The sequence below is a fragment of the Cebus imitator genome, unplaced genomic scaffold (genome assembly GCF_001604975.1).
Source record: "Cebus imitator isolate Cc_AM_T3 unplaced genomic scaffold, Cebus_imitator-1.0 Scaffold179, whole genome shotgun sequence".
NCBI lineage: Eukaryota > Metazoa > Chordata > Mammalia > Primates > Cebidae > Cebus > Cebus imitator.
Genome location: NW_016107494.1, coordinates 377,358 through 392,066, shown reverse-complemented (window position 1 = coordinate 392,066; position 14,709 = coordinate 377,358). Strand labels below are relative to the sequence as shown.

At 34.6% G+C, this 14,709-nt stretch overlaps 1 protein-coding gene across 1 annotated transcript; it reads right to left on the bottom strand.

Annotated features, from left to right (window-relative positions):
• Positions 1 to 5,196: 5,196 nt before the first annotated feature.
• On the bottom strand, positions 5,197 to 6,232 carry LOC108315858 (olfactory receptor 2M5). The gene has a single exon (XM_017545434.2). The coding sequence runs from the start codon at positions 6,200 to 6,202 to the stop codon at positions 5,276 to 5,278; it is 927 nt and encodes a 308-aa protein (XP_017400923.1). The 5' UTR covers positions 6,203 to 6,232; the 3' UTR covers positions 5,197 to 5,275.
• Between the last annotated feature and the right edge of the window lie 8,477 nt (positions 6,233 to 14,709).

Below are 14,709 nucleotides of genomic sequence, written 5' to 3'. Positions count from 1 at the left end.
TGCATGGGTATCACTAGCAAAGGCTGCAGAACAGCAAAGAGTGCTGCCTGTTCTTTTTCAGAAAAACCAGCTCCTGGATTCATTGTTCTTTTGAAATGTTTTTTTTGTGTGTGTGTCTCTATCTCCTTCAGTTCAGTTCTGATTTTGGTTATTTTCTGTTTTCTTCTAGCTTTGGGATTTGTTTGCTCTTGGCTCTCTAGTTCTTTTAGTTGTAGTGTTGGGTTGTTAACTTGAGATCTTTCTAACTTTTTGATGAGGACATAGTTATATAAATTTCCCTCTGAGCACTGCCATACTTGTGTTCCAGAGATTCTGGTAAGTTGTATCTTTGATCTCACTGGTTTCAAAGAACTTCTTGATTTCTTAATTTCATTATTTACCCAAAAGTGACTCAGAAGCAGGTTACTCAGTTTTCATGTAATTGTATGGTTTTGAGTGAATTTCATAGTCTTGATTTTGAATTTGATTGTGCTGTGGTCCCAGAGAGTTTGTTATTATTTCAGTTCTTCTCCATTTGCTGATGAATGTTTTACTTCTGATTATGTGATTGATTTTAGAGTAGCACCATGTGGTGATGAGAAGAATGTATATTCTGTGGTTTTGAGGTGGAGAGTTCTGTAGATATTTACAGCTTTATTTGATCCAGTGCTGAGTTCAGGTCCTGAATATCTTTGTCAATTTTCTGTCTCAATTATCTCTCTAATATTGTCATTGGGGTGTTAAAGTCTCTCAGTATTATTGACTGGGAGCCTAAGTCTCTCTAAACCTCTCTAAGACCTTGCTTTGTGAATCTGGGTACTCCTATGTTGGGTGCATATATATTTAGGATAGTTAGCTCTTCTTGTTGAATTGAACCCTTTACCATTATGTAATGCTCTTTTTTGTCTTTTCTAATCATTGTTAGCTTAAAGTCTGCTTTGTCAGAAACTAGAATTGCAACCCCTGCATCTTTCTGTTTTTCATTTGCTTGGTAGATTTTCCTCCATCCTTTTATTTTGAGCTTATATGTGTCATTGCATGTGAGATGAGTCTCTTCTCTTGAATATAGTACACAAATGGATCTTGGTTCTTTATCAAGCTGGCCACCTTGCGTTCTTCAATTTAGTGTTTCACTTAAAAGATACAGAATGTCAGAATGGCTAAGAATTCACCAACCAAGTTTCTGCATCTTCAGGAAACTCACCAAACATATAAGGAGTAACATCAGCTTAAGATAAAGAGGTGGAAGAAGATATTCCATGCAAATGGACACCAAATGTGAGCAGGAGTAGCTATTCTTATATTAGAAAAAACAAACTTTAAATCAACAGCAGATAAAATAATATTTTATAATAATAAAAGGACTAGTCTAACAGGAAAATATTATAATTCAAAATATATATTCACATAATAGTGGAACTCCCAAATATATAAAACAATTACTACTAGACCTAAGAAAGGAGATAGTTGGCAACACAATAATGTGGGAAACTTCATTCAGAGCACTGAGAGCACAAAACAGGTCATCAAGACAGAAAGTCAACAAAAAAACAATGGACTTAAACTATATATTACAACAAATGGACTTAACAGATATTTACAGAACATTCTACCCAGCAATTAAAGAATATACATTCTATGCAGCAGCAACAGAACATCATAGGCCACAAAACAAGTCTCAGTGAATTTAAGAAAGTCAAAATTATATCGAGTAGTCTCTCAGGCCATAGTGGAATAAAATTGAAAATCAACTCCAAAAGGAACCCTCAAAACCTTGCTAATACTTGGAAATTAAATAACCTACACCTGAATGATCACTGGGTCAACATTACAATCAAGACAGAAATTTAAAAATTCTTTGAATTAGAAGATAATAGTGACAAAATCTATCAAAGCCTCTGGGACACAGCAAAAGCAGTGCTAAGCAGAAAGTTCATACCATTAAATGCCTGCATGAAAAAGTCTGAGAGAGCACAAATAGATAATCTAAGGTCACACCTCACAGAACAAGAGAAGCAAGAACAATCCAAACCGAAGCCCAGAAGAACAAAAGAAGTAACAAAGATCAGCGCAGAGCAAAATTAAATAGAAACAAAAAAATACAAAAGATTAATGAAACAAAAAACTAGTTTTTAAAAAAGGTAAATAAAATTTATAGACCATTAGTGAGATTAACCAAAAAGAGAGAAGATGCAAATAAGCACAATTAGAAATGAAACCGGAGATATTATAACTGATTCCACAGAAATACAAATAATTAATCAAGGCTACTATGAACACGTTTATTCACATAAACTAAAAATCCTAGAGGAGATGAATAAGTTCCTGAAAATATACAACCCTCCTGGATGAAACCAGGAAGATATGGAATCTCTGATCAGACCAGTAACAAGAAGCATGATTGAAATTGTAATTTTTTTAAAAAAATGCCATAAAAGAGTCCAGGACAAGACAGATTCACAGCTGAATTCTGTCAGACATTCAAAAAGAATTAGTAGCAATCCTACTGACACTATTCCAAAACATAAAGAGAGAATCCTTCATAAATCATTCTATGAAGCCATTATCACCCTAATACCAAAACCAGGGAAAGACATAAACAAAAAAAGAAAACTACAGACCAATATCCCGGGTGAACATAGATGCAAAAATTCTCAACATTTACTAGGGAACCGAATCCCACAGCATATCAAAAAGCTAATCCACCATAATTGAGTTTCATACCAGGGATGCAGGGATGGTTTAAGATACATAAATCAATAAATATGATACACTACCTATACTAAGTTAAAAACAAAAATCACATGATTATCTCAATAGACACAGAAAAGGCATTTGACAAAATCCAGCATCTCTTTGCAATTAAAACTTTAAGTAAAACTGACATAGAAGGGGCATACCTTAAGGTAATCAAAGCCCTTTATGACAAATCCATAGCCAACATTATACTGAACAGGGAAATGTTGAAAGCACTCCCCCTGAGAACTGGAACAAGACAAGGATGCCCACTTCCACCATATCTATTCAACACGTTACTAAAAGTCCTAGCTAGAGTCATCAGAGAAGAGAAAGAAATAAAGGACATCCAAAATGGTAAAGAGAAAGGAAAACTGTTGCTCTTTCCTGATGATATGATTGTATACATAGAAAACACTAAAGGCTCATCTAAAAAGCTTCTAGAACTGGTAAATAAATTCAACAAAGTTTCAGGACACATAATTAATGTACATAAATTAGTAGCTTTGCTATATATCAACTGTAACCAAGCTGAGAATCAAATCAAGAATTCAACCCCTTCACAATAGCTGCAAAAAAAAAAAAAACCCACACAATATTAAGAAATATACCTAACCAAGAACATGAAAGACTTCTACAAGGAAAATTACAAAACACTGCGTAAAAAACTCATTGAGAACAAAAACAAATGGAAATGCATCCCATACTCATGGATGGGTAGAAACAATATTGTAAAAATGAACATACTGCCAAAAGCAATTTACAAATTCAATGCAATTCCCATCAAAATACCACCATTCTTCACAGAACTAGAAAAAACAATCCTAAGATACATATGGAACAACAAAAAAATTTCTGCATAGCCAAAGCAAGAATAAGCCAAAAGAACAAATCTGGAGGCATCACATACCCACCTTCAAATTATACCATAAAACCATAGTCATCAAAACAGCATGGTACTGAATAAAAATAGAGACACAAACCAATGGAACAGGATAGAGAATACAGAAATAAACCATAATAATTACAACCAACTGATCTTCAATAAAGCAAACAAAAACATAAAGTGTGGAAAGAACATCATATTCAACAAATGGCTCTGTGATAATTGGTGAGCCACAAACAGGAGCCTCATCTCTCACCTTATACAAAAATCAACCAAGATGGATTAAAAAACTTAAATCTAAGACCTGAAACCCTAAAGATTCCAGAAGGTAACATTGGAAACAACCCTTCAAGACATTGGCTTAGGCAAGGAATTCATGACCAAGAACCCAAAAACAAATACAATAAAAAACAAAGATAAATAGCTGGGAACTAATTAAACTAAAGAGCTTTTGCACAACAAAAGAAACAGTCAGCAGAGTAAATAGACAACCCACAGAGTGGGAGAAAATCTTCACAATCTACACATGTGACAAAGGATTAATATCCAGAATCTACAAAGAACACAAACAAATCAGCAAGAAGAAAACAAACAATCCCATCAAAAAGTGGGCCTAGGACATGAATAGACAATTTTCAAAAGAAAATATACAAATGGTCAACTAGCATATGGAAAAATGCTCAACATCACCAATTATCAGGGAAATGTAAATCAAAACCACAATACAATACCACCTCAGTCCTGCAAGAATGGCCATAATCAAACAAACAAACAAACAAACAATAATAGATGTTGGCGTGGATGCAGTGAAAACGAAAGTTTTACACTCTTGGTGGGAATGTAAATTAGTATAACCACTGTGGAAAACAGTGTGAAGATTCCTTAAAGAACTACAAGTGAATCTACGTTTTGATCCAGCAATACCGCTATTAGCTATCTACTCAGAGGAAAAGAAGTCATTATACAAAATAGATACCCAAATATGCATGTTTATAGTAGCACAATTTGCAATTGCAAAAATATGGACCTGTCCAAATGCCCGTCAATCAATGAGTAGATAAAGAAAAGGTGGTGTATATATATATACCATGGAATACTAAATCATAAAAAAAATGGCATTCACAGAAACCTGGATGAAATTAGTGACTATTTTATTCTAAGTAAAATAACTCAGGAATGAAAAACCAAACACTATATGTTCACATTCATATGCTGAAATGAAGCTATGATGCAAAAAGGCATAAGAATGGTACACCGGGCTTTGGGGACATGAGGAAACTATGGGGCCTGATGAGGAATAAAAGACTACACACTGGGTACACTGACCACTGCTTGGGTTATGGGTGCACCAAAATATCAGAAATCACCACTAAATTATTTATGTAACAAAACACCACTCGTTCTCCGAAAACCTATTGAAATAAAAAATTAAAAATAATTTTAAAAACATCATATTCTTATTGGAAATGTCTTATGTTGTAGTCATAGCTGATCAGAATATAAAATAATAAATAGTTTTAATAGTATATCTGAAATAAGTTATATAGTTGCTCATAAATATGACATTACAAATTTATGTACACAATGAATCCTATTTTCAAGACTTAATGGAAAAAGAAGTCCATTTTAAAAAACAATTTAGCAGAGACCAAAACATGAAGTTTGTTAGGTAACTCACTCTCCAGACTTGCCCTTTCCTAACACCTTCAGGAATGCTCTGGTCACTTCCTTGTTGCGGAGGCTGTAGATGAGGGGATTCAGCATGGGAGTGAGGATGGTGTAGAATACAGACACCATCTTGTCCTGCATAGGGGAGTGATCAGATGTTGGCCTTATGTACATGAACAAACCTGCCCCATAGTACATTCCCACCACCATGAGGTGAGAGGAACAGGTAGTGAAAGCTTTACGACGACCCTCCCCAGATCCCATGCGAATGACAGTCAGAATAACTCGAGCATAGGAAGCAATGATGATTGCAACAGGGAAAACAATCATTACTATACAGCAGATGAAAAGAACCTCTTCAAATATTGATGTGTCATTGCATGAGAGGATTAGCAGGGAAGGGAACTCACAGAAGAAGTGGGCAATTTCCCGAGGTCCACAATAGGAGAAGGAAAATGTAGCTACAGCATCAATGATTCCATCTGTAGAGCCCAGGATCCAGGAGAAGGCAGCCATAAGTCCCCAAATTTTGGGCCTCATGAGATTGGTGTATCTTAGAGGGTGGCAAATGGCAATGTAGCGGTCATAAGCCATAACAGCCAAAAGAAAGCACTCAGAGCCAAGCAGTGATGTATAGAAGAAAATTTGCATGGCACAGCCAGCCACAGAAATGAACTTGCTGCCAGACAAGTAGTTGAAGGCCATCTTGGGTACAGTGGTGCATATGAGCATGAGGTCCATGAGGGACAGTTGGCTGAGGAGGAAGTACATGGGGGTGTGGAGCTGGGTGTCCAGGTAGATGAGGAGAACCATGGCAGAGTTTCCCATGAAGGCCACTGAAAAGATGCCCAGGACCAGAAAGAAGAGGAAGGTGTGGGTGGGGCTGTGATTGAAGATACCCAGAAGGATGAAGGTCTGATTCTCCCATGGCATGATGAATATGCTTTTTGCCTAGTACCACAAAACTAGTTCATTAATTTGGTAAACCAGTGCCTTGTAAAGCATGCGGTTGTGATAAATTTTGTAGGTCAGTGATCAATACAGCATGAACAAAAGTAGAAAACTAAAAGGTCAAGAAGTATATAATCACAACAAAATATGTTCTTTAAACACTGCCTCACTTATAAAATTACGGAGCTTTTCCTAAGGTTTTCTTCTGAGCATCATTTTTCTCCTTTGAAAAATTAGAATAACAATATCTAATAAATGATCGATGGAGTTTTTTTTTTAAATATGTCTCCAAAGGAAACAGACAGTTCTTATAACATCTTTTACAGATAAATTGATAGAGAAATTCAGCTTCAGTCAGCATGAAACCAACACAATACTACAAATGGAAAATAAATTTGTGCCTTTGCTCACATAATTGGCATTTTTACTACCACTGTTAACAAAAACTGTGTGTTTTTCTATTACTTTGCAATTTATTTGATCTATACTTTATAGTAGTTTTCTATATAGTAAGTAGATACACTGAAAAGATTTTCAATTATACAAATCTAAAATCTAGGCCATTATATCTATAGCCCAGTGTTATGGATTTAGTTATATATCTTCCTGAACAGATACTCAGCATGTGAGTCTTTTTGGAAATACATAGAGAGTGTAATTAGCTAAGGTGAGATCATATTGAATTAGAGTGGGTTTCTCTAATTCAATATGACTCATGTTCTGATAAGAGGATGGCCATGTGAAGACGGAGACACGGGGGATATCATGTGATGGGGGAGGCAGGGATTGGGGTGTTGCATCTACAGACCAAGAAATGCCAACATCTGTTAGTTATCATAAGAACCCAGGACCCCCGCATGTTCTCACTCATAGGCACGTGTTGAACAATGAGAACACATGGACACAGGGAGGGGAGCACTACGTACTGGGGTCTGTTGGGGAGAAATAAGGGAGGGACAGCAGAGGGTGGGGAGTTGGGGAGAGATAGCATAGGGAGAAATGCCAGATATAGGTGAAGGGGAGGAAGGCAGCAAATCGCACTGCCACGTGTGTACCTATGCAACAATCTTGCATGTTCTTCACATGTACCCTAAAACCTAAAATGCAATTAAAAAAAAGAACCCAGGACCGAGAAGTGGGACAGATTCATCCTCTTAGAACCCTCAGAAGTAGCTGACCCTGCTGACATCCTGATTTCAGTTTTCTAGCCTTCAGAACTGTGAGACACTAAATTTCTGTTGTTTTAGGTAACCAGTTTGTGATACTCTGTATTGGCATTCCTAGGAAACTAATACACTCAAAATATCTCCTCTAGAGAATTAATGCAAAGAAAAACAGAAAATCAGAAAAGCATGAAATATACCCTTTCAAACAACACTTATGAAGCCTGGCTATGTGTTGCGCACTGTGGCTACCACAGTAATCAAAACAATCAAAGCCCCTGTCCATACAGGTCATAGAGACTGTGATCGGATGATGACATATAAACCACTTTATGTTATAAGATGATAAATGCTTTGGAGAAAAGTAAGTTAAAGAAGGGTGTTAGAATTGCACTAGTATGTTCAGCTTTGGGGAGTCAAGGAAAACCTCACATTTGTAGCGGCATTTGGCAAAGTCTCTGAAAAAGTTAAACAGACCAGATCACAGGAAAGGGTTATTCATACGTGAATTCCACAAAATGAAATACAATAAATAGGACGTACACAGAAAAAATAGAAATGTGTATAAGATTTTGAGAACATAGGATTTTAAAATTTAGAGTTATGTTTCTCGTATGTTGTGGTATTTAGATTTTATTGTATGAGATAATTATAAATGTATGAGCAAAGCCAATATGTGAAGGGAGATTATTCCAGGCAGTAAAAATTGATGTCATAAGCAGAAAGAGAAGCCTGGTGAGTAGACTGATTAGACAAAAATGTACTTTTTCTCATTTATCCATGCACCACATTTTTATGAAGAGACTAAAAACAACAACAACAATGAAAGCCGAATAATCCAGGAGCAGCAAGAGAGTTAGAAGAAATCTGCAGAGGAGATGGAAACTGGAATTTGGCCTCATGGGTTGAAATACATTTTTTTTCTATAGGGAGATTGTAAAGTATATCTTTTTGAGTTTTATTTATTTATATAAATTATGAATAATATTGTGGGTAAGAAAGAAAAAAATACTCAAAAGTAGTGTTAAATTTTAATTCAAGAACAGCTGTGACCTGGGAATACCAAAAAATGCCTCTTCAGGGCTGGGAAGTTACAGAAGAAATCTCCTTATGTGACTTTCATGAGATTAGAATTGCAATCTCTAAAAGAAAAACAAATCTTTTTTGTCAATCAGCATGAAGAGAGAAACAAGCCTCAACTTTACTCCATTCTGGTTTTAAGACAAATAGTTATCAAGAAGTTGGATAAACCTGATTATTGGTAGCTCAGATCCTGCTTTAGTCAATGTCTTGAGTATCAGAAATGGGCATCTCTGGAATCTTCATTTTGGGGTTTCCTGCCACAAGGTTGCCTTGTGTTGTCCTCAAGAGAAGGTGGGCTTCTAAGGTCAATAAGCGGGAAAGACTATATTGCCTCAGTAATTTCCAGTGCTTATGAGCTGAATTCACTTTAAGAAAATAACTCCTCTCAACTTACTTTATGGAACCACCTATTCTGAACATCATACCACAGCCTTCTCAGTTACCTTGAACTTGTTAACTGTTGTAGTACACTAATTTATCCAAACAAAACTATTACCTCAAAGTTCCACCATAATTTTTCTTTAATTCAGTCTGCAATAGTACTCCAAGAAGGAAGCTATCTGGTCAAGTGTGCTGCTTTTTACATTGGCGAAGTGTTCTTTACATTTGAGAATCATTCCTTCCCAGTCACTAAATTGCCATAAAATGTTGAATAATTCTACTCAATCACTTAGACATGTCTACCACATATGTTTTAAACTGCACTGAATGATGAGTCATTAAAACAAAATCGAATGACAAATGTAAATCTACAGATCCCTCTGAGTTTTCTCAGTTACATTAGTTAAGGCTGAACGTATATAAATACACACTTATTTTGTCTGGTATTTTTCACCTCCCTTCATTGCTTCAAAATTCCCTTCATAACCATGTACTAAAATTGTCTTCATTGAGTTTGTCTTGTCACAGAGAATGTGGCAATGTATATCGCAATTTTTAACAATTTATGTCATAAAATTGAAAATATTGAACACTAGATTGCCCTGTATCTTCAATATTAAGATTTATGTGAACATTTATTCAATAAAGTTCTATAAAGAGAAATAATGTGTTACTCATGAGAAAATTAAATATTTAATTTCTTCAGAATTGGGTCTCATATATATATGACAGATTGTTTTTACTTTCAGGCACTAGGAATATGAGACCCAATTCTGACGCTCAGTGTAAGTTATACAGCATATAAACAATCTGAAAATGCAGTAATGATAAAATTGGGATTCCAAGAGAGGTATTTGTATGTAGTCTTATAAAAATGGATCTGTGGTGAAATGTTTTTTGCAACTCCAAATTACCCAGGACTATTCACTGCCAGACAGAACAGCACATTTTGAGATGCAGCATTGTACTAGGAGGAATATAAAAAGAAGCTTTGTCAGAATGGATCTGAAATTATGACATCTTGTTTTTAATTTCTTTAGAATATCTATTGACATCTGAAAAGTATTCATATAATGAGGTACAGCATTTTAAACTCTGGATTAGACTTTGCCTACCAAGTATTTTTTTTCCTTAATTGTAATATTATCCTTCCATTTTTATTGATCTAATCTACATTGTTTGTTTTGTAATAAACTCTACCGTTTTATAAAAGGATGGTGCATATATTTAGTTTTTTAAAATGTCTTTTGATGTATTAACATTATCACACCTGGAAGTGAAATATCAGATTTCATCACACTGTGGTACTGTGCACATGCCCGGAGCAATAGCAACAGAGAAACCATTAAAATGATGTTCAGAAATTGAGAAGTCACTGAGTCAGATGATGGAAAAGAGACACTGAGTGGCCAGAATTTGATCAAAAAAAGATTAAGCATTATGTGTCAGACAGCATGTGTAACCCACTGTGTAATCCATTGGGGTTGCTGAACTGACTTTACTCTTTTGTAATAGGAATGACCAGGAAACAAAACAAAGCAACACATCTCTCATATTAGCAATAATGAGCATAGTAACTTTATTTGTAATATAAAAATGCAACCTGCATGTGCACTGACAATGGAATTTATAACCATAACTACATGAAGTAGCATTGAAGAGTCTCACAAATAGAATGTTGAATTAACAAAGTAGATCTCAGGGAACAACTTCATGAATCTTATTATGAGAAATTAAAACATACATATAAAAATCATTTGTGAAGCACAGCAATACTGGAATAATGATTACCTACAAAATGGGCCTGAAAGGTTATATAATCAGAGAGAGTTAAACTGTTTTTCAAAAACACTGGTAACATTTTAAAGCATTTTATAAAATGTCTTTTGTAAATAAACTTTTTGTATATTTGAAGTTTAATAAAACATTTAAATAATATGTGTAAATGTCTTAGAAGAACACATGACAACTGTAAAGCATTCATTAATACAGGTTGAGGATTCCTTATCTAAAATTCTTGGGCCTAGATACGTTGCAGATTTCAAATGTTTTTCAGACTTTGGAATATCTGCATATATATAATAAGATATTTTTGGAATAGAATACAAATGTAGAGAAAAAATTAATTTATGTTCTGTGTATACCTTATACAAATAGCCTGAAGGTAATTTTATGCAATATTTTAAAACAATTTTATGTATAGGAGAAAGTTTGTGTACACTGAACCATCAGGAAGGAAAAGGTTGACAATCTCATGTCAGCATTAAAAAGATTCAGATTTTTAAGTGTTTTGGATATTAGATATTGGTTTAGGGATTATCATCCTGCATGAGCTACAATTATTAAAAGAGAAGAGAATGTGGCTAAAACTTTCAAACCATCAGTTATGTTCTATCTGCTACTCTTCTCCTCTGATTCCTATTCACTATAAATTTCTTTTTCAAATCTGGAATACCAGTACATTAAAAAACAAAATAATGGATTCAATCCAATCTTGCACATTGATAAGCTGGGTCAGGTAATCACCCCTTCTGCCTCAAGTTGTACTACATTTCTCAAGGTAATATTCTACAGATAAAAATAGAATAATATTTATAAAATTCTTAGCACAAAAAATAACTTAACAGATGAAATCAATCATCTTCATGTTCAGCCATAATTTTGGCATTAATTATACACAGTCTTGCTTGGGTTTGGTTAACTTACCTCTTAGTACTGATCTGAATAGTGCATATTTTCAGTGAGATTGTAGGTTCCAGGAAAGGCAAAAATATAGAGATATTCTAAATATTTTTATATTCCCAACATCAGAAAAAAAATGCAACTAATGTACAATTGGAATATTGTTATTGACAAATGAATGAAAAGACAAAAACTTAAATTTTTAGCCCTTGGGGAATCCATTCCCCTGTCTTTAATTATAAAAGTTTGTATTAACTTCTATTTCCACTCCTAGGACATGAAGCCAAATTAGCTTTCTTTTCTTGAAAATTCTACAAAGATAATGATGCCTCTTTCCTTGTAGATTAGTGTGAACTGTCTGAAACTTCTCCCTCTCTCTCATGTAATGAGGAAAAAAATACCAAGTGCTTTCTCTATAACTGGCACTGTGGCTAAAAAAAAGTTTGTAAACTCACATAACACCTACAACCACTGTGTATGTCAAATACTCTTATTAGACAGATGTATATATTATTACATATTATCTTTAATTATATTGTCATTTTTTTACATTATAAAACTTTTTTTTACATTAAGAAGCTTAAGTCAGATACCCTTATTAAACAGATGTATACATTATTATATATTATCTTTACTTATATTGTCTTTCTTTTTACATTATGAAACTAAGTTTTTTACATAAAGAAGCTTAAGTAAATTGCCTAAAGTTGCAGATCTAGTGAATGGCAGTCAGGGCATTCCAGGGCTAATATTGTTCCTCATCTATGGCTTATCTTCGCTCTTCCTTCTGCTCCATCATCAAAGCAAGATATGCTTGGGTAGAATTGGCTTTTTTAACATCTTGAGGTTCCCTTCATAATTCTATTTGTATGTTCCTTAATATGTTTTCTATCCCTTAAAAGTACTGTATATGTTTTCTTTAAAAGTTATTATTATAAAATAGAAATGTTTATGGGTATTTTATATTTTGTTGCTCTAGTGTATAGATTATTATTTCTATTACTCCTTCTATTTGTTTTTGTTAATATGTAGAAATCTATTAATTGTTGCTTATAAACCTTAAATCAAAGAATACTATTTTTACTTTTATATTCCTTGTTGCAGAGAAAAAATATTACAATGGATGAAACAACTTTATATGCCTTCCCGATTTTATGTTTTTCTTTACATCATTTGATTACCATATATATAGTTAGAATGTTGAAGAATAATATTATTGAGCACCTGAAGCCTTTAGCAATATAGTTTACCATTAGTTATAGTGTTTGTTTGAAGTTTTGTTAGTTATATTCAGCACATTAGCAAAATCCCATTTTATTTCTTTTACCAATTGTTTGTTCAATAAATTTTCACTGAATTGTACCGAATGATGTCCTGTTTTTACTGAGATAATTGTACTGTTTTCCATAAATGGTTCATAGCCTGAATTACAATGATAGCTACTTTGTATCTTTAGAAATATTTCAGTAGAAGATAATGTATAAAACAAACTAGACACCAATGTACTCATCACCAGCTTAAAATAAAACATACACAGGCCAGGCACAGTGGCTCACACCTGTAATCCCTGCACTTTGGGAGGCAGAGGCAGGTGGATCACTTGAGGTCAGGGTTCAAGACTAGCCTGGCCAATATGGTGAAACCCCATCTCAACTGAAAATACAAAAATTAGCTTGGCATAGTGGCTCAGGCCTGTAGTCCCAGATACAGCTACTTAGGAGGCAAAAGCAGGAAATCACTTGAACTTAAGAGTGGAGGTTGTAGTTGAGCTGAGATTGTGCCACTGCACTCCAGCCTAAGTAAAAGAGCAAGACTCCACCTTGAAAATAAAATATAACATATAAAAATAAAATAAAATAATAAATACAATATTACAGATTAATAGAAGTCTGTGTGCACATAACCTGAATGTATGTTCTTTGTCTCTAGAGATAACAGAAGCTTACATTTTTTTGTTACTCTCACGTCTTTCTTTATGTATTTTTAGAAGTAGATGTTTTATTCTTCCAACTAAATTGCAGTACTTCAAAAGAAAATGATTTCCTGGGAAAAAAATGCAGCAATAAACATTTGTTTTAGTGGCGAATATCCAGAATCTACAAACAACTTAAACAAATTTACAAATGAACAAACAAAAAACCCCATCAAAAAGTGAGCAAAGCATATGAACAGACACTTCTGTTCATATTTCTGTTTATTTGAGTATATACAAAGGATTATAAATCGTTCTATTATAAAGACACATGCAAACATGTTCACTGAGGCACTGTTTACAATAGCAAAGACTTGGAACCAACCCAAATGCCCATCAATGATAGACTAGATAAAATGTGGCACATGTACACCATGAATACCATGCAGCCATAAAAAAAGGTGAGTTCATGTCCCTTTCAGGGTCATGGATAAAGCTGGAAACCATCATTCTCAGCAAACTGACACAAAAACAGAAAACCCGACACCACATGTTCTCACTCATAAATGGGTATTGAACATTAAGAACACATGGACACAGGAAGGGGAACATCACACACCAGGTCCTGTTGGGGGGGGTTGGGAGGAATACCAGAGGGTGGGGGGATTAGGGAGGGATAACATTAGGAGAAATACCTAATGTAGATGATGAGGGGATGGATGCAGCAAACCACCATGACGTGTATACCTATGTAACAATCCTGCAAGAACTGCACATGTACCCCAGACTTAAAATACAACAAACAAACAAAAAAAGAAAATCCCCTAATGATAAAAGTTAAAAAACATAAAAAGACAGGCCTTGTGTACTCTATGACAAGTTGAGTTGATCTCTGAGCATTTTCTGAAAGAATGTGATGAGAAAATTCGAGAAGAGCATAAAGGAATCAAACACAAACTAGCAAAACAGAATGATGTATTTGTAAAGTTTATGCTTGGTCAAATAATGTGACGCTCTGGAGCTGGTTATTACGTTTCATGACTCACACATTCTGCATTTGCAGGCTGCTTTATTCCTTGCTGAATTATTGCAAAGGGTCCCAGTTTTGACATGACACAATGCCAGTATTCATCAGTGAATACAGGTTTTCGAAAGCTTTTGTCAATGGCACCCACTCTTAGGCAGTAGTAACTGGTTTTGGAAATTTCCCTGATGTCAGCGACACTTGATGTGAACCTTTGCTATCTGTATTAATACAAGCCTGTCCT

Excerpts from the sequence above, each read along its gene's own strand:
- LOC108315858 (XM_017545434.2), bottom strand. The coding sequence starts at position 6,202 with ATGCCATGGGAGAATCAGACCTTCATCCTTCTGGGTATCTTCAATCAC.